A 26,893-nucleotide genomic window follows, 5' to 3' on the forward strand; every position below is an offset into this window, starting at 1 on the left:
GCTGATTGATTTCAGACAGAATTCATAGATACACCAGACACTTTATGGTTCAGAGGTTTTTATGACCTTCAGCAAGAAGCAGCTGGACAATCTTTTATTCAATTTTGTGGGTTATTTTGTTTTCTAAAGAAATCATAGACAAACGAAAACACAGAAACATGAGTTATTTATTTTTATATTTAAAACAATGCTCCCTTGTATTTAGTCAGAAAATAAGAATCGTAAAAGGTCTCTTGAGTTGTGGTCAGAAGCACAGAAAGAGTTCCTGACTATATAAATATAACTCTTAAAGCAGCTTCTCTCCGTCCACATGCAGTGTATAAAACAGCATCTGCAGGGGCTGAAAGCAAATGTCAAATTAAAGCAGTAAACACAGAGAAGAAGCATCATTTAGCGCCCATAAACCCGAAGCAGAATTATGTTGGTGAAGAGAGAAGTCCGTATTTCAAGGACGCCGTCTGGATGGCGGTTGAGCACGCAGCCAAATTGGATGAAGTTAAGCTGCACTAACTGCTTGTTGTGACTCGGGAGTGAAAACTCAATCGTCCCTTTGACCGGCCGACGGCGCTGAGAAAGGAAACATTGTTCCTCTGTTTTGGGTGGATTATGAGGGGACATGTCACAGCAGCAGGTTTCTGACAAGGTCCCGGGTGTCCGCTGTTGTGCGCGTTACTGTCAGGAATGCCGATGAGGCCTAATGAGGTTTTAATCCAGCCGGAGTGATTAGTGGCGGGTCATCTTAAAACAATCGTGGGTCAGGCTGTATTACGGCGACAGAGGTCCGCTCCCACCGGGTCACCGAGCACGGCGCAGACACTTCGGAGCTGCTGCTCGTCCACGCAGAGCAGCTAGATCTTTGTTTTTAAGAGTAGAAGATAAATCTCCAGGTTTCCACCGTTCACTTCTCAGGTTGTGGAACATGTCGAACCGCTGCTTCATCTGTGTCATCATTTGTACGTTGCTTCAAATGAGATGATGAACTAAATTTGTATGATTACAGAGTCATTGAAGTATTTGCATCTCTGACTTCGGAGTAAATTCTTCATTCAGCAGCTTTCTTTTTTCATGTGAAAGCACTCTGCTGATCTGTCAGAGACTCAGGAAACAAATCAAAGCACCAAGTCTGACAAGTGGCTTTTACCTCGGAGTTCAAGTCATCCCCAGGACGGCTTTTCAAACTCGCTAAGACGTGTTAATTAATATATTTTGCCCCCAGGAGCGGTGTGAGTCATCAAGATTTCACAGTATGTTTACAGAAAGGATTTTGGGCCATTTTAGAGTGCACATTTGCAGTAAGCATATTTTTGAAAGCATCGTCTCCTCGGGGTGAGGTTGAGTAATCCACAAAGCCTGCCATCTCTTCCCTCACTGGGGTCTTTAAGAAAAGTGCTGTGAAATGATGGTGATTATAATCAAGACGACGATGATAATGATGCACTGTAAAGGTAACGGAAGATATTCCAGAAGCAGCAGCTGTGGAGCTCCTAACTACTGTAACACGCTGCTTCAAGCCTCAAACTCATTAAAGACCAGGAGACTTTTTTTTTTATTACATTAAAAACTGTGTCAACAATAGAAGAGTTCCATTCAGCTTCATGAAGCGTTTTGGTATCTTCAGCTGAACTGTCTGAATGCAGCTTTGTGCATTCGAAGAGTCACATGTTTTTCCTCAGAACTTAGAATTAATACTCTTACATTCATCACATTAACAAAAAAAATGTTAGTCTGAAAGTCAATGAAGGAAGCCTTAATTGTGGACACGGGGACCTTTGTCATGTCTTTAAATAACATTTGATCTACGGTTCTTCATCGCAGCTTTCTTTAGTTTGTACATAATCCTACATGGACGTGTCGTAGTGGCAATTCCAGCAGCTGTTCTAGCAGCGTCAGCAGTATTTTAGAGCACCAGCAGTAGCTTATTAGCAGCATTTAAATCCAAGTACAGCAGCAGTAGTTGGTGCTACAGCACAGGTGCTCAGAATCAATCAGCAGCAGTACATAATAATTGCAGACGTCCATCCACCTCTGAGCTGTGTCCGAGGTTTCCTCCTGTTGAAAGGGAGTTTTTTCCACAACCACATCCTCACCGACTCATCCAACACGAACGCAGTCGCACATATCACCAAATTGTCTCTTTATTATATCCAACCCACCACCTCGTCCTCCCACGGCTCATTCCTCACAGGAACACGCACACATGCACAAAAACACGTGCTTACATACAAGCGCACCAGAAAATAGAGAAGACCGACATGCCTTGTTTTTGTTTTTGTTTGTTCCATTTATGTCTGTTATTTTTGTTGGTACTATTGTTAATACACTACTGTTTTACACACTCCTGTGTGTGTGTGTGTGTGTGTGTGTGTGTGTGTGTGTGTTCACTGTTTAGTAAATCTAATCCAGACACCCAGACCTTCAGAATGAGTCATGCAAAGAGATGGAGATAATTGGTGTGCATAAGACGGGTGTCAGAAGGTTACAGGTACACCCGTCTCCCTCTAAGAGGCTTCCTCAGCTCCTCTGTCATCAGGGACACTAAGTGCTGCTTGTTCCACTGGAAATGTTGGAATTAATTGAACCAAATTGTCATTCATAATCTACATGTTGCAGTTTTCTACAGGCCGGGATGACGCCACCTCCCGCTGTTTGCACTGTAATTGAAATTTTGATCATGAGGTGTAAACATTCGGAGGCGTCCGCGTGAATATTCATCAGCTCAGGAGGAGGAGTCGAGTTTATGCGTGTGCGTGCTGAGAGGGTTTGCCCTCCACTTATTGACATGTTCTTCTCTAAACAGCTCCGTCCCAGGTCAGCGAGGTCATCAAGGAGAAAGTGCAGCAGCGCAGCATCCAGCTCTCCTGGCAGGAGCCCCAGCAACCCAACGGAGTCATCACCGAATACGAAATCAAATACTACGAAAAAGTGAGTTTGCAGCAGATTTGTTTGTCTTCGTCTCTCTGAAGCTCTTTCCTCGCCATCTCTCAGCCTCACGTCCCCTTTTGCCGACTCTTCATTTTGCATTCTGGTCTGCATGCTGCTGTGAGTGGAATTCATGAGATTCTGCAAGTACCTTCTTTGTCTCATAATTGCAATAATGAATGAGATGCTCATAAGATTTTAATCAGGCTGTAGTCCTTCACAGTCGCCCCCACGCACATGTTAGCACACACACAATACATGGCTGCCGCACTGCCAGAATGAGAAATCTGTTAGCATTATCTCCTTCCTCCTTCCACACAGATTACACGGCTGCTTCGCTGTGTTTCAAGTCTGAGCGCATCAGCTTTTTACAGCCAGGTTTAATGGAGCGGATTTAACCCAGCGAATCAAAGGCAGGGTAGCAGAGCTGTGATGCCGGTCCTGCCGGCCGCAGCCTCCCGCACACACACACACACACACACACACACACACACACACACACACACACACACACACACACACACACACCGACCAATCAGTCTCCTGCGTCACGTACGGTGGCTGTGCTCTGCCCAGCTGTAAAAGTGGGAAATTGGAAACAACGACTACACCCCTAACAGTCCCTGGCATCCCATTTGGGCTGCCGAGCAAAACATTTACAGATCAACAACAAAGTACACAATGCACGCAGCGTGTGCATCCCTATGCAATCCCTGATAGAGAGGCTATTTTCACGTGTATTTATGTTCTCTATGCGGTCGGCTGCATCGTGGCAAGACGATCTTTTCAGTTAAAACCGGAGGTCTTCTGTGTAATCTACAGGCAGCATGAGGAAACACAAGAGAAATGTGATGTTAGTGTCCTTTTTTAATACAGCCAATTCTCAAATAAAACACAGTAACTGCTGGGCCAGAAGACATCGGAGGGGTGGCAGTTCTCCGTACAATAACATCACCGTTCATTTAATATATTCATCATATTGCACATGTTTAGTACACTTATGTATTCATTGATTTTCTCTGTATATTTTCTATTTACCTTAACTTTACTGTTGGTTTTTTTCCCATCATTGTTAATCTGCTGTTAATTAATCACTTCTTAAGTACAGATGTGTAGCTGTTTGTTGAAGTACCAGAGTTGTGTTTCATTTCTAACGTTCATTTCCACCTGTTCCTGCATGGCAAGTTTCCACGAGAGCGGATCAAAATCAGTCCTGGAGTCGACATTGTGAATCACTTGCGACAACTTCGACCTTCCATTTTTTTTTATGACATAAAATTGACAGATTATTGGATTTTGAAGCACTTTAAAAATGTAAATTAATTTCAGTTGGATCAAGACAATTTTTATTTTCTCACTTGGAGAATGAAAAGTGTTGGAGGGTCGTTCCGGCAGCACCTGAAGAATGCTTAAGAATAAAATGATAAGGTGGATTATGTCCTTTTAATGGGCAGTGCATGTCCAGAAGATATATGATAAAAAAATAGGTTCATAAAAAGATAAACTCAGAGGAAAGCAAATTAATAAAATGACATATGTCTAACAATGGCATTATAATTATGCTAAATTTAGCAAGACATAAAAACGAATGAAAGTCTGAAGTATGAAGTCTGTCTCTATTAAAACCCTCATTTAAATATAGGTCAAATGATGATATATATAGATGGAAAATGAAAATGACGAGTAAATCTGAATGGCTTCATCTCTAGTTCGATGAAACTTTGCTGTATCACATTCATTGAGTTTACAAAGTGCAGGTAATTACATCCTCTGAAGTCTTTCTGTGCTGCGTTCAAAGCCCAGACTTTACAGATAACAGCACTTCAATGGGACTCAATTATAAGCTGTTTTTCTCTCAGCAGTTAGATGTCCTTTTTCTGCCTGATTGCTAAAACATAAATTTATTTTTGGAAGAAGAAATAACGAAGTTGTGATTTGTTCCCTGTGCAGGAGCAGAAGGACCGGATCTACTCCACCGTGAGGTCCAAGTCTACGTCCGCCACCGTCAACAACCTGAAGCCCAGCACGGCCTACGTGTTCCAGATCAGGGCTTTCACCGAGGCCGGCTACGGAACCTACGGACCACGGCTGGAGATCACCACCAAGGAGGAGACCACAGGTAGGCCTGGAGGTACCATCGGTTCTGTACACAAACCGGGCTCTGAGCAGACAGCTGAGTTATTATCACTTATCACAGGGCCGTATGTTCTGAGTGTGAGTCCCTGTTTGGGCCCCTGGACACCCGCAGTCAGTCATGACATTTATTTTCCGTCAAACAATTTTTCAAATTGCTGAGTCATACAGTGTCCCACAAACATGGTTCAGATATTGCCAGATTCTACACAATCTCATCTACACAACAATAAAAAAATATCTCTACTGACAATATTTTATGGTGAGATACATGTAAAAACATAACAATTCCATAAGACAAAATATTTGTTTTCCTTGATAAAAAGGCTAATATAAAAAAAAAATCTCCAAGCATTATCATATTAAATGATGACAGATTTGGTTAGCCTGGACTGTCCTGAAAAAAAACAAGATACAGCAAGAATGGTTCGACCCAACGATGACCAAGATAGGAGCTTAAACGTGAAGGTATTGAAATTAACCTGAAAACAGCCTGCAGGGTTCAAAGGGTTAAAGAGAAACCATGCAACATCGCCTGATGATATTCTGTCTTGTTTTTTTCACTCTGTTAAAACTTCCTCTTGTTCTCATGCTATTGATTTCCACCTGGACCATCAACACTGTTTACTTTTTCTTAAAGTGGGATTCAAATACAAACAATGTTGATTAAAGTGTATGCAGCAGAGGAAGTACCACAAATAATGTCCTCAAACTAAATAATAAACATACAAAATAGCTTTTAGTGATAGTTTGTACTGCTTGGATATAGATTATTTATGCCGTTTAAATGTACTGTATCTCCATTTCCCTCATCACTTAAAATCTTCGAGAATATATATCGGTGCCACTTTGTTTTTGTTGATTTTGTGCCATTAAGTGCCAGTTTAGGCAGTATTAATCAAATTAAATTAAATTATGTTATTTCAAGAAGAAAAAAATGAATCTATACTGTTTTGGTGCAACTGTAAATGTGCTGATGAACTAGATGTTAAAGGACGAATGTAATATTTAGATAGCAGTCCTATTTCACATGAATAGCTCACGCAGAATACCAGTAGGAGTCCAGATGCTCCAGACTTGGACCCCAGCAGTGTATCTGCACATCACCCTGGAACACAAGTTTTTCAGCTCAACAATTTATGCACAACCTGTTAATGTTTCCAGCCGCTGTAGTAATAGCCCAGGGAAATTATTTGCTTTCAAGCAAAGCAAACACAAATTGCTTTGACTTTATGCTGATAACACATCATGGGAAAAATCACTAAACACAAGGACAAGCTACTGTAGTGTCGTGAGGATAAACTCATTTAAATCTAATCACTTACATTAGCTCTGCTGCGAGGCTCCCCGTCTCTTATTGTGAGGTTTGGTGAGGTGCGATGCTGTGAAGTGTTTGTGTTATGGATCACGATGTCTGCCATTACAAGATGTTTTAACACACGAGGTTAGGCCACAATTTATGTCTCTTAGATCACTGAGTCAGCACACAAATGTTCACAATCAAACCAAAAGGGACGCTAACGGGCCGTTTTATTTGTACAGCTTTCAGTGAGGCTCCCTTTATGAAATTATTCCAACAAATTCCCCCAAAAAGTGGGCAAATAAGCTACTTTTTATCAAGTAAATTATCTGCTGATTTATATTTTTTATTTGCGTTTTTGAAGGATTTAACCCCGTGTACATCACCTCTCTGTTCACTTCCCTCGGTTTAGAGCCCCATGATCCAGCCTGCCCACCTAAAATCCGCCCCCGCCGACTTCACATCCAACATTTTTTGCATAAAAGGACACATTAATTACTCATACCACATGCAGCGTGCGTCCTGCAACAAGGTGAGGCTTGCAGTCCGGTCTCGGTGTCCTTGACCGGCACGCTGAACCACCAGCCTCCTCTTCGACGGCCTCCAGAGGGGAACCTGCGAGTGTGTAACCTGACAGTACAGAGCTTCTTATTTCCTCCCAGAGCAGACATATTGGTGATATCGAAGTTTGATTGAGGCTCCTCTCTTCACATGTCTCACTATTTATACAGTGCAGATCCACTTGATTTAAAATGCATGGATTTCCTGCGTTGACTTTACACGAGGCGATTCGTTCTTCCGGGGCAATCGGCCGTTTGTCAACGCAAACAGTGTGAGCACTGTGAGAGCTGCGAGCGGGAAACAATTCACCCTGAATGTGTCTTTGTTTGAGATGAAGGGCATCGCCGTCACCGTCTGGGACTATTAAGCCCACTTTCTGAAACAGTAGAGCCGTGTGTATAAGGACGGCTCAAAAATAGAAGCGTCCCTCCTCCACTCTCTCAGAGGGAAAATGGGGTGGGGTGCGGGGTGGGGGGGTGGGGGGGGGTATCAATCTCCATGCTGCTCATTGGGCCCAGTTACTGTACGTCCTGCAGGTTATAGTTTTTCTGTGTGCTTCACTGATCCTCCCTTTCTTTCTTCCCCTGTGTTTGTGTGTGTGTGTGTGTGTGTGTGTGTGTGTGTGTGTGTGTGTGTGTGTGTGTGTGTGTGTGTGTGTGTGTGTGTGTGTGTGTGTGTGTCCGATCAGCTGCGATCGTCTCCAGCGAGCAGAACCCCGTCATCATCATTGCGGTGGTGGCTGTGGCGGGGACCATCATCCTGGTGTTCATGGTGTTTGGCTTCATCATTGGGAGAAGGTACGCTCTCGCGGGCCCCATTGACTCTCCGCTCCTGTGAGTCTGCGCTTGTCAATTAGCCTTTCTGTCACTCACAGGCCTCCACGTCTGTGGAGTCGTCACACACGCACACACGTGCACCCATCATCTCGTGGCATGCTGTGCTAATGGCTTGTGATGCATAATTTTTTTCCCCACCAGTCGCCAACAAAATTTTTAAGCTATTTTTGTAGAGCCATTATGAGACATGTACTCCAGAGTGTGATAGCTTTGGCTCTGTGTCCCTGTGTGTGTGTGTGTGTGTGTGTGTGTGTGTGTGTGTGTGTGTGTGTGTGTGTGTGTGTGTGTGTGTGTGTGTGTCTGTGTGTGTGTGTGTGTGAGATCCTGAGGGCAGGATGAAGTATGGCAGGGCTATTATTTTTTTTCCACCATTACAAAGCACCCAGTTTATCGTCGTTATCATGATTCGCTCACATACTTCATCTGTGTTTTCATTTGCTCGAATGTAGCGTTGCCTAAACTGTCTTTTCATGATAGATCCATCAGAACTGTTTAAATCTCTGCTGTGTTTCAACAATCACTCTTCTCAGTCCAACCAGAGTACCCAGATGAATCAGTGTTACTCTCAGTTTCTGGTGATAATGGTACCTCTGATATCAATTAAATATCAGGATTAACCCTCGTGTTGTCCTTGGGTCAAAATGACCCGCAGCTGTGTTCTATTTTATTTCTATATTTTTATATTTTTTGGGATCATTGGTCATCATTCTTTAAAGAAACCCTCACAGCCTCCTTGTCACCAATGATCCCAAAAAATATGAAAATAAAATAGAACTTGGTTGAACACAGCTGCAGGTCATTTTGACCCAAGGAACAACACGAGGGTTAAAAATGTAAAGACAGGTGCAAACCACAGACTGGATATAAAAGAGTTCAGAGTTTCCAGGTCTGTAAAATGGTTCCGATGCAGAAGTGTCTTCAGCTGCAATACCACTGAGTGCCACTAGAGGTCGGCTCCAAAAAGCCTCCGGCTCCGTAGACTCCCATTCAACTTCTCTCATCAAATACAAAGTTAATAAAATGTGTCCATCAGTTATCTCGGTGTTGTTAGCTAAAGTCACTCCTTCTTATTAGTTTTCTGGAGGTCCATCTGAAAATAATCCCTCATTCATTAGAAAAGAAGATTCAAAAAGACCTGTTTTTGGGGGCGTGTCTGTTTGATTGACAGGCCTGTGGTGCAGTCAGGTTACAGCTATCGGTGGGTGGGACGTAGAATTTCCAATCAGATCAGTCAGATCCACTGCTGGCTCCTCCCCCAGCTCGTCCAAATATGGTCACTTCCTGCTCCAAACTGCCCCGAACTAGCAAAGATGGTGACGGACAGAATCTGAACTGGAGGCTTCGTAACGTTCACAAACCAATGAGAGACGTCTCTGTTGGTTGACACTTGGTGGAAACAGGAAGTGCCAGCAGCTAATGTAAACCAATTCTTCAGAAGGCATAATATCCATTAATTACTTCTTTATTGGAATTTTTTGTCCCGTAAACTAACTTTTAATGTGCAGAATCCTCAAAATCTAATATACATGCAGCATAGTGTTAACTTTTAAGGCACTAAAAGTCAAATGCTTTTTCATTATCCAGTAAACTTCATACAAAGTTCATGAAAGAAAAGAAACTAAATGACACTATTTGCTGTGAGCAACATTTGCCTTTGAAACTGTTTTTCCAGCTACTTGGCAGATCTGCTGTTAAATCTTGGAAAACTTGCCATAGTTCTTCTGAGGATTTAGTCTGTCTCAGTGTCTTCTGTGTCTGTGTTTAATCCCTCACTGACTCCATGATGTTGAGATCAGGGCTCTTCAGGGACCAAACCATCCGCAGCCAGATGGTCCGGCCTCTGTACTGAGGATAGCTCTTTATGATTGGCTGTAGGTTCGGCCTTGTTGTCCTGCTGCAGAGTAAATTCGGGACCAATCAGACGTCTCCCTGATGGATAAGAATCTAAACATCTAAAGTGCCTAAAACTTGTGTACAGCTCTGTATATATACAACACACCATTATCCAGCTTTAGGCTACTAAAGCTGGTCTCCAGAGTGGTCCACTGCTCCCTCTCCGACGCCGTGGTAACACTTCCTGTTAAACAAACTCAAAGCGCACACATCTCAGAAGGAAGAGGAGAGAAATGTAGGAACTGCTGCTGGTAAAAGTATTTTCTCCTGCAGTAAACTCCAGTTTTATTTTCGTCAAGTCCTCAGCATTAAAACACCGGAGTCACCTGGTAAAAATCAGACTTATTATGGGTTCAAATTGTTTCATTTTTGCTCATGAAAATCCCCTTTTTATAATTAATTTTGTAAACAAAATTGCTCATTTGCACAAAAAGCAAATGAGCAAAACAGAAAGTGTCTCGACTATGAAGGCTGGTGTTGAAGGAAATGAAAGCATGTTGTCTGAACAGCAGAGTCACGCTTTGCACCTTCAGTAAGTGCATGTCCATCATTCGTGGCTGATTTCACCTTCCCATGTCATTGCTTTCTTTTTTCAGTTTCTGCTCAAAGACCAACGTTGTGCTGCAGATCAGCTGCTGAAAGGAACTTTTCAACACGTTAATATTACAGATTGATATAAGACATGTTGAACGGTCCTTTACAGCGCATGCTCTCTATACTTTTGATATGTCACATGATTAGATGCTGGAGCTGATTTCCCAGGTTGGCTCAGCTGTTGGGTTCACAGCCTCTGCTGCTCAGCTGGGTTCCTTAAGAGATTTGTCATCCACGGCATTAGCTGTCGCATTAAAATTCTTTTAATTTAGGCCGTTTATTTCCTGCGCACAATCAGTTGATTCTGCCGCTCTCTTCCTCTCCCCCCCGTGCAGGCACTGTGGCTACAGCAAAGCCGATCAGGAGGGAGACGAGGAGCTCTACTTCCAGTGTGAGTGCCTGCATTCATCACCCCAAACACACACACACACACACACACACACACACACACACACAGTAGATGTATAGAATATGTACACAGGCGGAGAAACGTCTCAATCACGGCTTGTGAATATGAAGGGGGCCTTAAAACCCACCAGCCCCTGCAGGCACGTTGTATCCCAGTTCATTTATGATCCATCAGACCCACACGAGCTGCTGATTGGCTCCACTGTGGAGATGAAGAAGTCAAAACTGTACAAGCACATGAGTGTGACAGCTGCTGGGGAGTGAAGGGCTGACCGGTGTGTGAAGGAGGATTCTGTAACGATGCAGCCAATCATCAGTCGGACAGTTTTAGCAGGTGACAGTTTGTGCTCTACGGTGTGCTCGGTCGGAGGTGGTGCTTCTATCACTAAGAGTTTGTTTTTTTTAAACTGATACACCACCTCTAATGATGCCCCTGGAGATCCAGCCACAGACAGCTTCCCAGAGTGCAGCTGTAATGATCTATGCTGTAGGCAAACTGCTGATTTGGAAACAAAGGGTCAGGGCAGCAACGGCGATGGCGAGCCCGAGTTGGGCTGCTGCTAAGTGTCTGACAGATGCATCTCAGCAGCTCACCGGTCCCATCTCCTGAAAAAAAACCCCACACAAACAAGGCCGGTGTCGGGCTTAATGGAGGGATCCGCCACGCAATGTCAAATGACAAGAGGCTGCCAAGGCGACACAAGTTAGATAGCGCGCAGATCCAACATGGACACCCAATTTGTCTGCCATGTCGAGGCGAGGAAGTCACATCTCCTATCAGATCCGCTGACATCGTGGATGGACGCAGCAATTATGGGAGCGAGTGGAGGGAAATCTCGACTGCCGGCGTCCCCTCCGCCGCTGCACGATGTATTAGTTGTATTTACGCTGGTGGATCGGGCAGCGGGCTTTTTTACAGCACAAAGAGAAGGTGTGTCTCTCTGGCTGCTCGGGTCCTCTCTTGCGTTGCGTTGTTGTGGTCCAGTGTTTATCCTCTTCCAGCTTTACGACTGCACAATCTCATTCAATTTAAAAGTTGACAGGTTATGCTGTTATCAGTGGAGTTTAAATGCATGTTGTAATATTCCCCATGAATGCTCTGTTAACTTAATGCTCCATAATACTGTGATTTGCTGTTAATTTGGAGAACAGCTCCCCCCGACCTCCTCTCTGGCCTTTCTCTGACCTTCTTTGTTTTCCTTATTTGTTTTACAAAAGGTCTCGACTCTCACTGAATGGATATTCATGAACTGTTCCCATAATATTGCTGTTGGAAATGAATCACTTTTTTTTTTTTTTAACAAAGTCCCAAACCACCAAAAGAATACTGACCAGACTTTGTCGCAGCACCTCATTTTGTTTTATTGATAGACACCTGCATCCGTCCTGTCCTGTCTTATCCTCCCTTCATGTTCAGCTCTGTAGTCTTTTTAAGAGAAAATAAATGCTCTCCGTCATCTGTAATCAGAAAAGTGATGAGGCTGGCAGCAGAATGAATATAACAGTGAGGGATATCTTCTTAACCAAAAATGATCATTTCTTTGAAATACTTCATTTCAATTGTATTGAAGATGTAAAAGATCTTTGGACGTACATATTCCAGGACTCTTAACATCTGATGATGACCTATATTTAGCCTGATGAGGCATAAAAGACGTTTTGTACACCACGGACATGTCGCCAGTCCATCACAGGTCCACACTGGAACCTTTTCTTCTGAAAACTAGCTATGGCTTCATGTAGTTTTATTTCACCTGCTTGAAACTCCCAGAAAGTATTTTTTAAACAGCGCAATTTGATTTCGTAAGTCCTATTTTTCACCCTTTTCCTGTGATTTCTTTGAAGTTTTTGTCCAAAGGAATATATTACTTTGTGTTTGTGTCTGTAAGGCACTTTGAAACTTTTCAAACATCCCGGTCAGCCATAGGTTGTTGGGTTTAATATCCATGTGGCTGTTATTGTGGTCACTGGCAGCGTTAAAATGAATTCCAGGGTAAAAGAAAATTGAAGTTGATGAAATTCAGACATCAGAATAAATGTTAAGCATTTTAACTTTAATTAGCATTAATATTAAGACTCTGACTCAACTTCTATTGCATCAGCTGTTAGTTATAAAACCCAAAGAAAAGACTGGAAACACTAGAGGCTTGGAACTTTCTTTAAAAATACCAACCAACAATATCCATTAAAATTGGATAAAAAACAAACTTTGAAACTTGAAATTACCTCCTGAAGTATTGAAAGAGGGGAATTCAAACCAATTAAAATCGAACAGGTGCTTTTCAAAGTTAAATATTTCAAAGCTAATACAACTGAATTTAACAAATAAATATTCAGTTGCACCATGAATCCAAGTCATTGCAGTCTTTCTGTACTTCCTGTGTATCACTGTTGTTTGTAAAGTTTACTACTGTGAGCACACTGTAATCATTTTCATCAATTAGGGGCAGTTTTAAGAGATTTAAGATTATAGAAACAGCCCTCCCCCCACCTCACCCACACACCCCTCCCCATCAATGATATCCTGGATATAAAAGTATGAACCCACACGGCTGGCGAGACGGATTATTTCCCAGCGAGGTTAGTCTCAGCTTCAGGGAGGTGAAAGGCAACTGATGGCCTCATGAAGAGCACCACGCTCGGGTTACTCAAATCTTTGTGCTGAACGTTCTCGTGTGAAAACCCTTTCTGACACCGGCTGCTGACTCCTCAGCAATTTCCTCTGATTCACTGGTCTTAGTAATCGTTTGCCTGTCAAGCGCCCGCTGGAGCGCAGTGTGCATATTTAATCGTAACAGTAATCCTCTTACCTTTCTACAGTTAAATTTCCAGGCACCAAAACCTACATCGACCCCGAAACCTATGAGGACCCCAACAGGGCTGTCCATCAATTTGCCAAGGAGCTGGACGCCTCGTGCATTAAAATCGAGCGGGTTATCGGAGCAGGTGAGCCCATCTCGTGTGTCTCGGCTCTCTGTGTTTAGTCCTCTCCGTGCTCTCATACATCACCCTGACAGCCAAATATTTACACCTTGAATGGGGACACAGCTTTATGCATCATATATTGATGGCGCAATTGCAAAGAGGGGAAAAAGTTCATTGCAATTAATGTGTGGGATGCGTGTGAGAGAGCCAGTCACCGAGATAGCAGCCGTGGAGAAACTGCTGCCACATGGCTTTTACAGAGGCGGTCATTGACATCTCCAGCATGTCTTATTATAGGACCCGGTTACACTCCCCTGAGAATAACAAGATGTTGCACTGCAATTTGTATTCAAGCTCTGCACAGCTGCTTTGTCTCAAAATACACTAATAAATTTGTCATTGTGAAGTGCGTGATTTTATTTTAGTTTTTTTCTCATCCCACACAGGAGAGTTCGGCGAGGTGTGCAGTGGGCGGCTCAAGCTGCCGGGAAAGCGAGACGTGTCGGTCGCCATCAAGACGCTCAAAGTGGGCTACACGGAGAAGCAGAGGCGGGACTTCCTGTGCGAGGCCAGCATCATGGGGCAGTTTGACCATCCCAACGTGGTTCACCTAGAGGGAGTCGTGACGAGAGGTAAACAGCAGCGTCTGAACTCTGACCTTCATCCTGATGACACCGAGCGATGAAAGTCAGAGACGTTATATCTGATCCAATTAGCCGCTCCCTGTTTAGCATTTTCTCATTTAGACCCCGTGATAAAAGGAGCAGATGCTAACTTTTAATTAAAAGCCAATGAAATGTGCACCTAAGAATAACTTGGAAGCAGTAGTTGTTTATTGTGAAGCATCTCTAAAGAAAAGAAAACATCGATGTTGATTAACCGGCTCCTTTTTGTCCATCTTTTTCTCCACTTTCTCCAGGAAAGCCGGTGATGATTGTCATCGAGTACATGGAGAACGGCTCATTAGATGCTTTCCTCAGGGTGAGTATCACCTTCGAAGCGCAGCATCTTCTCCTACTTTTCTTCATTTTGCTCGAAAGTGTCCCAGAGAGCCGGGAGTCTGCAGCCGGATCTGTGCAGCGCATAAATATCATAAATCTTGTGCCAGAGCTGCTGCAGTGCTCTGACCTACATTTACCTCGTGGTCAGTGAAGATGGCTGACCCGCCCGTGTTTCTCTCCGCTGCACAGAAACACGACGGTCAGTTCACAGTCATCCAGCTGGTGGGGATGCTGCGGGGCATCGCGGCGGGAATGAGGTATCTCTCCGATATGGGATACGTCCATCGAGATCTGGCTGCGCGGAACATCCTCGTCAACAGCAATCTCGTATGTAAAGTGTCTGACTTCGGCCTGTCAAGGGTGATAGACGACGATCCCGAGGCTGTCTACACAACAACCGTGAGTCAATTAAAGCGCTCGCTCTCCCTACAAGCAGCCTGTCTGAGTTTCTCAAATCAAGTCACTGCTGGTGCATAAAAATAGAGCAGAAGTACGAGTGCACAGCGACGGTAGCCTGCACCGTTATTGATATGGATAATAAGCTGTATATCTGCAGTAAGTAAGACAGCCTTTAAAAAGTTTTTACAAGTCTTTAATCAGAGTTGTTAATCATGTATTAATGCCTCATAGTGCAGTTATAAAGCAGTAATAAGGACCTTTATGCTGCCAGGTTTTGTCTGCTTCTTGTGTCTGTCGTTACACATGTTCAGAAATCATGAATAGAAAACGTTGACTTCCAAACAAAAGCAGTTTTCTGGTCATCTTTGAAACAACCAGTTAGAAGTGGAGCCAAAAACGAATCTCATCTTCATTAACTGATGAAGACATCTTCAAAGTGGAAAGAGCAAAGAAGAAATTGGAAAAAGTACATGCGCAATTATGCTGAAGATCAAAGGAAATAAAATAATACAGAAGGTTGTGGTTTATTGAAGGCAAGGACAATAGGAATCAATTATTGTAATACAAGTATGAAGTAAAAGTCTTTTATTCTGATTGCTCATTATTTCCTCTAAATGTTGGATGTTTATTAGAGTGAATAATTAATAATTAGGATAATATTTAATTGCACCTCTACTCATACCACGCAAAATAGGACGCCATTATTACAGGTAAAATATTTCAGTTAAAACAGCCTTTTAGTTCAGAATAATGGAGCCATCTGTCTGAGCTGAGTTTTTAAGTTCCTGCTAAAACACGGTCTTCTTTGTTGTTATACAATAATCTGTTTTCTGTTGGACTTTTGACAACCTGATCTGTGTCCCATTGGTAAACGACTTATTAACCAGTTAAAGGTCCATTTAAAGAGTCTCTTTGTGTTTGTGGTGCATTTGTTGTGTTTTCTGTGTTTAATACAAAACTCTCTATAATTGATGTTTTAGGGGAAGATGCAGGATATAATGACTTTGATGTTTTCTCCAGCCACTGACCTGCGTTTTACTGAACAGGGCGGGAAAATACCAGTCCGATGGACCGCACCAGAGTCCATCCAGTACCGTAAATTCACCTCAGCTAGCGATGTGTGGAGTTACGGCATCGTCATGTGGGAGGTCATGTCCTATGGGGAGAGACCTTACTGGGACATGTCCAATCAAGACGTGAGTTACTGCCTGATAAAAGATGGTAAACAATGTCTGTGTGATGATGGACGACATCAGAACTAAAGATCATAGTAACCTGGCTGTACATGTGGACCGAGTGAAGCCAGTGATGTGGAAACATCCATGCAGAGTTGAGATGAGAGTTAAGACAGCAAAGAGCCACAGATTTTCTAACAGTATTTACTCCCTTGATGATTATTCTTACACTTTCAGCATTTTCCTCAAAAAAACGGAAACATCCAGTTATAGAATCAAAGATTTGTTTAGATGAAAATGCAACAACTGCAGTTGTAATTATAACTAATTATGAATAATTGATTAAGCAGAATGTTAAATCTGCTCTTTCCAGCTTCTGAAATGAGATTATGTTGATTTTCTTTTATATCACTGGAAAATGGATTTTTATGGATATCATTTTAATTAAATTCTGTAAATATAATATTATAAAAATGATAACAGCTTTAAGAGTGTCAACTGAGAACTACTGGACTCACTATGATGTGTACATGAATTGTAAGAATGTAAGATTTTCCCCAGATTCATCCCTAATTATGAGTAATGAAGTCCTCACACTAAAACACAGAGAATCAGACAAAAATCTCAGTTTATGGTTCTTTTTTAAAGTTTTTTTTTAACACGACCCTCCTGGGAGCGGCTCGGTGGGGACGGTAACCTTGGGCTTAATTAGTTCAGGAAATCTTGCTTTAATTGTGCCGTTTGAATGCATTTGAAGGAGAAAGCAGCCTGAACTGGGACATGTATTAAAATCCAGTCCTGACAACATCAATGCAGATAAACTCCTGTCATGCAGAATGCTTCTGATTCAAATGTCTTTAAAAGTTTGTAATGACTTATGGTAATAGGAAGCAGTGAGACTAGCAGTGTTGAGCCAATTACACTATAGACAACTCATGCATATTTTGCAGTGTGCGTTGCTGCCATTACTTTATTGTAGATACATATTTCTACACGGATAATAATAATAATAATGAGATTTTAAAGGGGCAGTGCAAAGAGATATGGCAGCCAGTGAAACCAGTTATTTAACGTTAATCTGATGACATCAGAAATGTTGGATATGTACAAAACCTAAACATGTGTCTCCAACATGTTGTAGCTGCACCACGAAGTAATGAAGCATCCACTACAGGAGAAATACAGTCAAACCTCTTCTACAATACAGAAAAACAAGATTTTCTAGTTCCTGATATTCTAAAACTGTCTGCACTACAGCCGGAAATTTGGACATTTCAGGACCTTAGTTTGTCCTTTGCATGTGTCTTTAACATGCAAAATGACAAAAGAGACTCACAAGATCCATCATTAAGATGAACCCTTCTGTACCAAAGCTGCAGCCCTCCCTACCATCCAGTAAACTGTACAAGCCGACTCTGGACACCGTCCACACATTTCTTCCTTTTTTTAAAATCCCACACTTCTCTTTACAAATGTCACAAATTGCTTTAATGATGGACTCACCCGTAGTTCTCTGAGTGCTGTTGCCAGCTTTCCTGCCAACTCCCCACTGAGAGAGTCCAACTGCACCAATTCACTTGAAGCTGTTGCTTATTCGTGGACACTTGACACATTTTGATTGATGGGGGAGGGCGAGTGAGTTCTGCCTTTAGATTCCTATATGGCTTCCTGCGTTTAGCACCCACAGCAACGTTGCTCAACACATTTAAGATTCTCCGGCGCTCCGAAGCAGAGGCCTGCTGATTGAACAATTAGGTGTTAGAAATGCTAAACAAGATGTCCGGGCATGAAAGTGGCATATGTGGTGTTTTGACATTCTGCTGTTTGACAGACATCAATGTCAGAAAATGGTGTGCTTCGTCAAGACGTCAGCAAACATCCTGCGGGTGTACAGCAAGAACAGTATTTGCATTTTTGCCAACAGTCTCAGTGTTTTGACACCCTTTTCCTCCGTGACTCACTCGTCTGAGCGGCCCTGACAGGAATAGTTGATGAATATATGCAGAAACGTACACGGCTGCTTATCCGCACAATAAAGGGCGGAGAGCTCGGGGCCGGAATCAAAGGGCCCGCTGCAGCTACTGTTCCCACGGCATTGACTTTTAATGAACTCTCCACTAAAGTGCATGCGTGGTGCAGAGTAACAATAGATTAGCTTTAAAGATCTGTTCTATTATTCATCAGAGTGTGTAAATATAGACTTTTGTTTGGACATATGAACAGTGGAGGACATCCATCTCAGAGAAACAGCTGCAGTAGAACCACAAGCTCCATCTTTACAATGCCTTAAAGGTTATCAGTAAAATCTTAAAAATCAATTTATCAAACTCACAATCAGCCAGTGAACAGTGAAAGGGATTGTTGTAATATGATCTCATCCCCTAAAGAGTCGGTTAAAAGCCTCTGCGGTGTTTAACTTCAAGCTGAGAGCAGGACAAAAGGAAAGCTCCGATGTTGGTAATGCACCTTTTTAACACAACTGTCAAATCAAAGTTTGTTTATTTATTACATAACAGTAAGTTGGGCAAAGAGAACGATTAAATTTAAGATATCTCAGCTTGAAAGTTTGACCATTCTGAGTCCTTCTCCACAGAATGAGTCACTGACTCGGTTCGACTCTTCCTCCGTCTTTGTCAATCTTGTGAGTGATTTAACTTCAGTGACATAACAAGACATTATACAACAGTTTTCTCAGGTTCTCTCCTTTACAAGTTTATTGACTTGGACATAAAATGTAAACACTGTAAATGGCCACTTAAACTGTGTCAGATAGAAGTGGAGATTATTGATATGATCCCAGCAGCCTCGTTTTGATAGAAGAGGCTGTCGGACATGAAATCCTTCATATGCGAGTGACACATCGAAGCAGTTCAGCATCAGGAGAAGATGATTAACCCACATTTACTCCTCAGAGCTCGTCAGCGTCGAAAGCTTTAAGTCCTCACGTTTACTCAAACAAAGCTCGCACAGGGCCATCACATGTGGTTAACCCCGACACGCTTTACAAACTCTGAGATTAAAGGGATGAAAAGTGAATGCAGAGAAGTAATCTGTTCACCTAGTCAGAAAGGCTTGCGGTCATGTGATACTAATGAGCTGTGGGTTTGGGGTCGGAGTGAAACTACAGGCGGATTCTGAAGGGTTTGGGTCGTGGAACTGGCTGGAAAAAGGCTGATGCCAGAGGGAGCGGTGTTAGTTTGATGCTAAAGGCTTTGCGTTGTGGGTTTGGCTGATGCCACTGGCCGATAATCAAGAGTCAGGGTCCGGGTTTGGTGTTTGGGGTTCGATTGATATCAGATTCTGATGCAAATGCTGCCACGTGTTTTGTACTTTCAGGTCATAAAGGCGATAGAGGAAGGCTACCGTCTTCCCGCCCCCATGGACTGTCCACCGGGCCTTCATCAGCTCATGCTGGACTGCTGGCAGAAAGACAGAGCCGAACGGCCCAAATTCGATCAGATAGTCGGGATCCTCGATAAGATGATCCGCAACCCGAACACACTGAAAACCCCGGTGGGAACATGTACACGGTGAGGAACCGAAACGCTGCGGCTTCATACGAGAAGGAAATTGAACCTGTACATTAGTAGATGATCCGAAGTGTCCAGTGGATGATTCAGCCTCCCTGGTTCAAAGATGAAAGATAAATCCCACGGGATCGATACCCCAAAGCAGCTTCCATGGCTTTATGGTCAGCGGTGGGGCTTTTAAATCAATCTCTGTAATGAGTTCCCTGTACTTCAGAGCGTGGTGGGAACTCCAGACCTCTCTGACGTTTGTCAAATGAACTCTATTTGCAGTCAGGACAGACTTCCCTGAGATGAGAGACTCGGAGGTTACAACTGGTTAAAAAGCACTTTATTATGTGCAGGCTGTATGGAGGATGTATCAGAGAATGCATTCAGATTGAAAAGATATTGACGAAAATATTTTTCAGAAGCAGAGGCTGGCATCCTGCATCTATTTGTGATTTTCTTATTGACTGAAGCGCTCCAATCAGCGAGTTTTTCCTCCTTCTCGCAATTTACCTCCCTGCTGGAAGCCTTTGGTCGCCGCTTTGTCTCGTCTCTCGCTTGATTGTGTTTTCAGCCGAACGTTTCCTTCCCACATAAGACATAAACGTCTTTCTGTGCTCATCCCGCAGACCAATTAGCCCACTGTTGGATCAGAGCACACCAGACTTCACCGCTTTCCGCTCAGTGGGAGAGTGGCTGGAAGCCATCAAGATGGAGCGATACCGAGACAACTTCACAGCGGCTGGCTACAGTTCCCTGGAATCTGTGGCCAGGATGTCAATCGAGTAAGTGGATGTGAAGCTCTGGAGAGGTGAAGCATCAGTAGAGAACATTAAACCCGAGCACCATTAGACAGTGATCTCACCTACATGTCCCTCTCTATTTCATCTACTTTAGTATTCACACAGAGTCAGTAAGTGATCATACGTTTTCAGACTGAAGCAGGTCTTCATCTGTAACACACTTACAGGAGAGAAAAGCCTTCATGTCCTCCCTCCTTTATTACCACACTTTATCATATTTTAGCAAGAGGCCTGTTTATTGATTTGCTCCCATTAAACAGCTGTTTCTGCACACTCAACACTTCCTCCATGTTTACCTGTTGTCTTGATAAATTCCATGGTCAGGGTTCCCACTGCTCATTGACTATCAGGGGATTTTAAAAACTCCTTTCCAGACGGGGACAGTCAGGGGATTTGATCATTTTAGAGCAAACGAAAAGCGAATTATTCCCGCGTGAATTGAAAATATGAAACTTGAGCGGCCGTACTCGTGCGAGTAACGCGAGGAGACATTTCGCTTTGCCTTTGGTCTCAACACACAATAAGAAGCATGCTCATGTCGTACTGTCCCGTTTGGGAAAGAGTGTCAGCTCTTTAGTCAGTGAAAGTCAGGGAGTTTGACATTTTAATTGGGACAGTGGCGTCCATTTCAACAGCACTGACTCCATTATTTCAACAAAAGAATTGTGTTACATCAATTTCTTTTTGGCTATGAAACAGTCTTCATTCACTAATTATTTTGAATTTCATGCACTTTCCAGTTTTTTTCATCCAGTGTGAATTTTGATAAAACTCAACACTTTGTACACAGATGTGTGACATTAAAAGCATTTCAGGATCTCACAGTAGAATTATTGTGAGATCAGTGTTTCTGTTACATAATACAAATTATTTGTTGTTGTACAACACTACTTCCAGCACAGTGAAGCCATCATTCAGCCTTTTATTTTCACCATTGGCTCTTTACACAGCACAGCAGAACTGCTGCTGATTCAACAAAAGAACAGAAACAATCATCCATAATCTTCCTGGACTGTTTTCTTAGTTTGACGTTTGAAGGTGTTTCTTCTATCAGTGTACTTCCACATGTAAAGTTAGCTGAAGGCTGCTGTGCACTTGTTGTTGTAAATGTTAGTTTAACTCTGCCACAAACATGATGAAGCTATGTGAGGGTTTTAAACTATTCTCATGTAGTCTGTCTTATACTTGGTGAACTTGTGTGAACTCTCTGCTGTTTCTTACATTCTCAACGTGCTCTTCATTCTCGCCCTTCAGCTCCCACGTGAAGCTTTCCACTTGCATGAGTCGTCAAAGTCCTTGTCCCCGTTCACATAAAACGCTTGAGTTCAAACTTTCCAAACTTCGCAAAGAAACAAAATCAGCCTTCAGACTACCTCACGTCATCCTTGAAATTGATATTACAATGTGTTATTGAGATTCAACCCTGCTGTGAAAATGGTGAGGCTGTAAATCTTTTGCTCACGTGGTGCTGACTGATGTGTTTTGTCTTTCCAGGGACGTCATGAGTTTGGGGATCACGCTGGTGGGCCATCAGAAAAAGATCATGAGCAGCATACAGACTACGAGAGCCCAGATGCTGCACCTCCACGGCACCGGCGTCCAGGTGTGACGAGACGAGACGGGCCGCCTCAGACAGGGCGGGAACAAACAGAACCTTTCTGGAGCAGCACCTCGGATGCAACCGGGATAACGGTCAAAGTAAACGGACATCTGTTACGTCAGACTCTTCCGGCGCTGTCTGGAGTGAAATCATTCCTTTGTTCCTCAGTGAAGGATTGTGGTCCGCCTCTTCAAAGGGCACTAAAGAGAGGAAAAGGGCAAAAAAAAAACAGCAACTAAAAAGAAACTACCTGGACGACACGACTTTCTTCTTCGTAGAAGCGCTTACTGACTCAACCACATATCAAACGGCGCATTAGAAAGGACTTTATGTTTCTTTAACTCAATGAATGATTTAAGTGCACACCGTGGCGATGGAACAAAAACCAACCGGTCTCCTCGCGGTGGTTTCACTGGTTTCTTTTTCTAATTTGTTAATTTTCTTTATCTGCCACATTGACATGTTGTGGCAAAGGTTGTGTTTCGTCTTCTCTTTGGATGTGACAACAGGGTAAACTCTTTAATCCAAATGCAGAGGGAACGTTCTTCGGTGCAGATTTAAAGGTCCTTTTCGTGCTGGACTGTTTGAACTGTTTGCAGTGACTCGTGTTTTCCTTCATGTGCTGTTGAAGTGAAAATGGTATCCTCACATTCTTGGGTTCTCGACATGGTTTCGACTTTTTAAAAAGTTTATATTAAGGAATTTTCTGATAAGTGCAACACAGAGGAGATGCAGGATTCAGATTGTTCTTCAAATCACCAGACTTTTATATCAGAATAGCAATATCCTTCATCTCAGTGTTGACTACAGGAAGCAGACTTTCAGAGCAGTGACTTGGTTATTGAGTCGAATGTTTCAGCACAACTAGAAGATTGTATTGAAATCGCAGCCACCGCGTTATGTTTTGCCATCATTTTGCCTAAAATGTTGCACGCCGTGTTTGTTTTGGTGCATTGATCAGCTGCAAATACAATTTTTAAGGGTGGATCCAAGAAAAGAGTAGACGTGTTACTGCCTTAAAATGTATTTAGATTTAGTATTGCCACTATTTTAGGCACTTCAGTGGCAATGCTTTCTGCGGCTCATTTCAAGGGTGGACGAGCTCCCTTTTGCTGTCCTTGTAGCGTGATGTCTTTTTATCTGGAATTTCAAACTGGGGTGGACGGACACGGTTTAATGCCATGAGTGACATATTCAGCAAGGACGAGTTGGACTAAACAGAGCAATAATTACCAGGTAGAAACGGTCCTCACCTGACATTTTTTAAGATGCTAGGTGGAAACGCATGTGTGTGCTGTGCTGAGAACAAACCCTTTGGAAAGATTAAGTCATCGCTGGAAAGGAAAGGGAAGGGCAGGACAGGACAGGGCAGGACAGGACAGGACAGGACAGGAAAGGAAAGGAAAGGAAAGGAAAGGAAAGGAAAGGAAAGGAAAGGAAAGGAAAGGAAAGGAAAGGAAAGGAAAGGAAAGGAAAGGACCTCTTTGACCTAAAAAGGCGTTGGAAAGTGCTCAAAATACTGCCGTGCCAAGTCATCAAATGAAATAATCATGTCGCATTTTGCCACGATGATATGCGAAACATTTGATGAAAATCTTACATGGCATGGAAATGTTGAATTGAGTGGCCGCAGAGATGAAAGAGGCACCATTTGAAACACTAGAAAGGTGCCAATTAGTCACGCTGACATCATCTTCTGACACATCGTGCCGCCCAGAAATCAAAGAGCCCCTTCAGGGTTTGGGTATGAAAACGCAGGAACAAACGTCGGAGCCCGAGTCAGACGCAGAGCGTGCTGTTAAATCCCTCCATCCCGGCTCTGCAGGCGGTCATGCAGCTCCCTTGTTTATTCATGCATCTCGGTGTGTGACGGAACATGCATTAAAGTGTTTCTCAAGATTGCTCCTCTTTTCTTCCACACGGCTTTGTATGTAGAACAGAGATGAGGAGGCTTTTCAGAAGATGTGCTTAAAAGCCAATCAACCTATTTGGTGCCATCTGTTTCCACTTCAAAAAAAAAAAAAAAAAAAAAGAAACGAAAAGAAAAGAAAAGTTTCACTGTTAAGTATGTTTTAGTGCGGTATTCTTGGATAAGAAATCCTAGTTATTTAACTGTCACGTGGTGTTCCCAGAAGACAACCAGTATATCCTCTTTCACTGCTGCTCTAACCGGACAGATAAATCTATATTTTCACGTTTTTTTCACGTACAGTTAATAAAGAAAGTAGAACCACATCAGGAATCAACCTTGAGCTCTCCAACAAGCTTTCTTCACTCTCACCATTGTCACCTGGAGTATGTCTACATTGAGCGAGATGCATTTGAAAACCCTTGTTTTTCTCTGGTTTGACCCGGTGTCCCCACTGAGCTGGTGAATGAACATGGTTGATAAATCGAGCAGAGAAAACGGAGAAGGCCGATGACTGGCCCGACTGTGGAAGGCCGAGTCGCACCGCTAAAAAGGAAGGTATCGTCTGAAAATGGATAACAGCCTTTCTATTAAAACTTATTTCATTTTATATTTATGACAGCTTTGTGATCATAAAATACTGAACTGCAACAGCTGCAACAATTTTTTTTCAACTATAAAATGCCAGAAAATGCTGATTGGACTTTGCCAACTAATCTGAGCACTTTTGCTGATAAAACCTCACAGTTAAACAAGATTTTGAGAAGTTACTACTCCAAACTGCTGTTCACTAAGAAGTCGTTTCAAAACAAAAGTCCCAAATCCACAAAAATGCGCTTTTATATTTGAGGCAATGAGCTGAGTGATGCTGAACTGTGGACGGTGTTTTAATCCTAAACTGCGTTAACCACTCCGACTCCATTGGAGTCTGATCAGTCTTTTAATCTGACTCTCAGCAAGAAAGCAAATAAGTGTATATGATAAAATGTTGAACTGCCCCTTTAACAAGTAGCGTTTATAAGCATCTGTCAAATTCAGATTTGTGATTTCTCCCATTTTCTGACAACAGCAGTAGAACTTTTTTTAAATATGAACAACTAAACTGTTCGTAAAAAAATACATTTGTAGACCTAAACATACGCCGGTTTAGTGTGGATGCTGCTTCCAACCATTAATTACTGACGGAATCAACTTTGTGAAGAAGCACCAGGACTTATCCCTGACCAGACCTGTTCGTCACGCACCCTCTTTATCCACAGAGCAGAGCTCAGCATTGGGCTTAGGCCAGACCTTTGAATTTAATACCAGCATGAAGTCATTCAGTCAGCGCAAAACTCCTCAGTCCCCCACCCCCCCCCCCCCCACACACACACACAATCACAACCACACACACACAATCACACACTCTCACACACTTAACACATACACACACACACACACACACAATCACACACACTCTCACACTCACACACACACTAACACATACACACCCACATCCACATCCATACACCCACCCACCCACACACACACACACACACACAATCACCCCCCCCACACACACAATCACACACACTCTCACACACACACTAACACATACACACCCACATCCACATCCATACACCCATACCCACACACACACACACACAAAATCACACCCGCCCACACACACAATCACACACACACTCACACTCACACACACACACACTAACACATACACATCCATATACACACACACACACACACACACACACAATCACACCCCACACACACCCCCACACACTCCCTGCTCTGGTTTTAAAGGAGGCATCTAGAGGAAGCCCTTCACGCGCCTCCGTTTGACAGCAGACAACAGTTTGAGCCAAATTGAGATTAAGGCCAGAATACAATCAAGAGATCAGCTGCAACCTTCACTAATCGTACACGTCACCGTCTCAGCTTTCTCATTCACATTCTGAACTTCAGGTTGTTAAAACTTTGGACAAAAAAAACGGTTTCAGGCTCTGTTTCAGGAAAGAAAAACACAAAAAAACAACAAAACAAAGGTGCGGGACGTAGAGTGTTGGTTGAAATCAGGAATAGCAGATAGATTTATGAAGTTATTTTTCAAATCTCGTGGTTCAGCAGTTGGAAATCAGTTTCACCACTTTGGCGAGGTGTTGGGTAATTCCAAAGAGTGCAGCACTGTCGATTGTGTCAGAACGAGCCGAGATTTGAGGGGATCTTTGTATATGTTCTAATTGTAAAACTTGTACATTTTATTTATATTGTTTTTTACACATATTACTCAGTAGAGCTCTAAATACATTGAAAATGCACTATATTTTTGTATCTTGCAGATGAATTATTGTCACCCACAAGATTTCAGTTGTACATACTTTTTCATTTAGGACCAAAGACGGCTGATAGGATTCCCATCTTTCCTTTGACTCTGTTTTGATTTTACTTTTTAGTTTGTTGTACAGTAATACAAAATGTTGATTTATTATTTATTTTTCTGTGATGAAAGTATTGAGAATATTCACTGGTTAAAAGTATTTTCCCCAGAAGCAGAACTGTAAGATCATTTAATTAGACAATTTCTTGTTACATAGACAATTCTTTTTGCTTTGTAACCTTTGTAATAGACTGTACATATATTTTTGGAAATATAATACAATCTCTAGAATTTGCGTGTGTCCTTTGGAGTGTTTTTACCATGTTTATTTTTTATAAATGTATGATGTTCAAATCCAAAGCTCATTTGAGTTTTGGTGACATTTATTTAATGATGGTCTTTATCGTTTGCTGCGAGTATTTGGGTGACAAAAAAGATTTTAGATTTGTTTCATTCATTGTTTTGGTCCATACAAAAATGTACCTGACTGATTTCCTTCTAAAATAATTAAGTCATATCATTCAAGAAAGCTTCTTTTCAAAAGTGCA

General features: G+C 42.5%; 1 protein-coding gene across 4 annotated transcripts in view; it reads left to right on the forward strand.

Annotated features, from left to right (window-relative positions):
• Nucleotides 1-26,640, forward strand: part of epha7 (eph receptor A7) — an 89,147-nt gene extending 62,507 nt beyond the window's left edge. The window contains exons 6-17 of one of the 4 annotated variants that reach the window (XM_069161507.1): nt 2,798-2,922; nt 4,870-5,038; nt 7,602-7,746; nt 10,572-10,627; nt 13,465-13,590; nt 14,016-14,201; nt 14,489-14,550; nt 14,760-14,969; nt 16,016-16,165; nt 19,481-19,674; nt 20,289-20,444; nt 21,957-26,640. In XM_069161507.1, the coding sequence (XP_069017608.1) occupies nt 2,798-2,922; nt 4,870-5,038; nt 7,602-7,746; nt 10,572-10,627; nt 13,465-13,590; nt 14,016-14,201; nt 14,489-14,550; nt 14,760-14,969; nt 16,016-16,165; nt 19,481-19,674; nt 20,289-20,444; nt 21,957-22,071 (1,694 nt within the window). In that variant the 3' untranslated portion in view covers nt 22,072-26,640. The remainder of the gene's footprint in view (nt 1-2,797; nt 2,923-4,869; nt 5,039-7,601; nt 7,747-10,571; nt 10,628-13,464; nt 13,591-14,015; nt 14,202-14,488; nt 14,551-14,759; nt 14,970-16,015; nt 16,166-19,480; nt 19,675-20,288; nt 20,445-21,956) is intronic. The other 3 variants (XM_069161508.1, XM_069161510.1, XM_069161511.1) reach the window with 3 other exon arrangements.
• The last annotated feature ends 253 nt before the right edge of the window (nt 26,641-26,893 follow it).

This window comes from Embiotoca jacksoni, unplaced genomic scaffold, assembly GCF_022577435.1.
Source record: "Embiotoca jacksoni isolate LCO1_2020_lvr unplaced genomic scaffold, fEmbJac1.0.p SCAF_29, whole genome shotgun sequence".
Classification (NCBI taxonomy): domain Eukaryota; kingdom Metazoa; phylum Chordata; class Actinopteri; family Embiotocidae; genus Embiotoca; species Embiotoca jacksoni.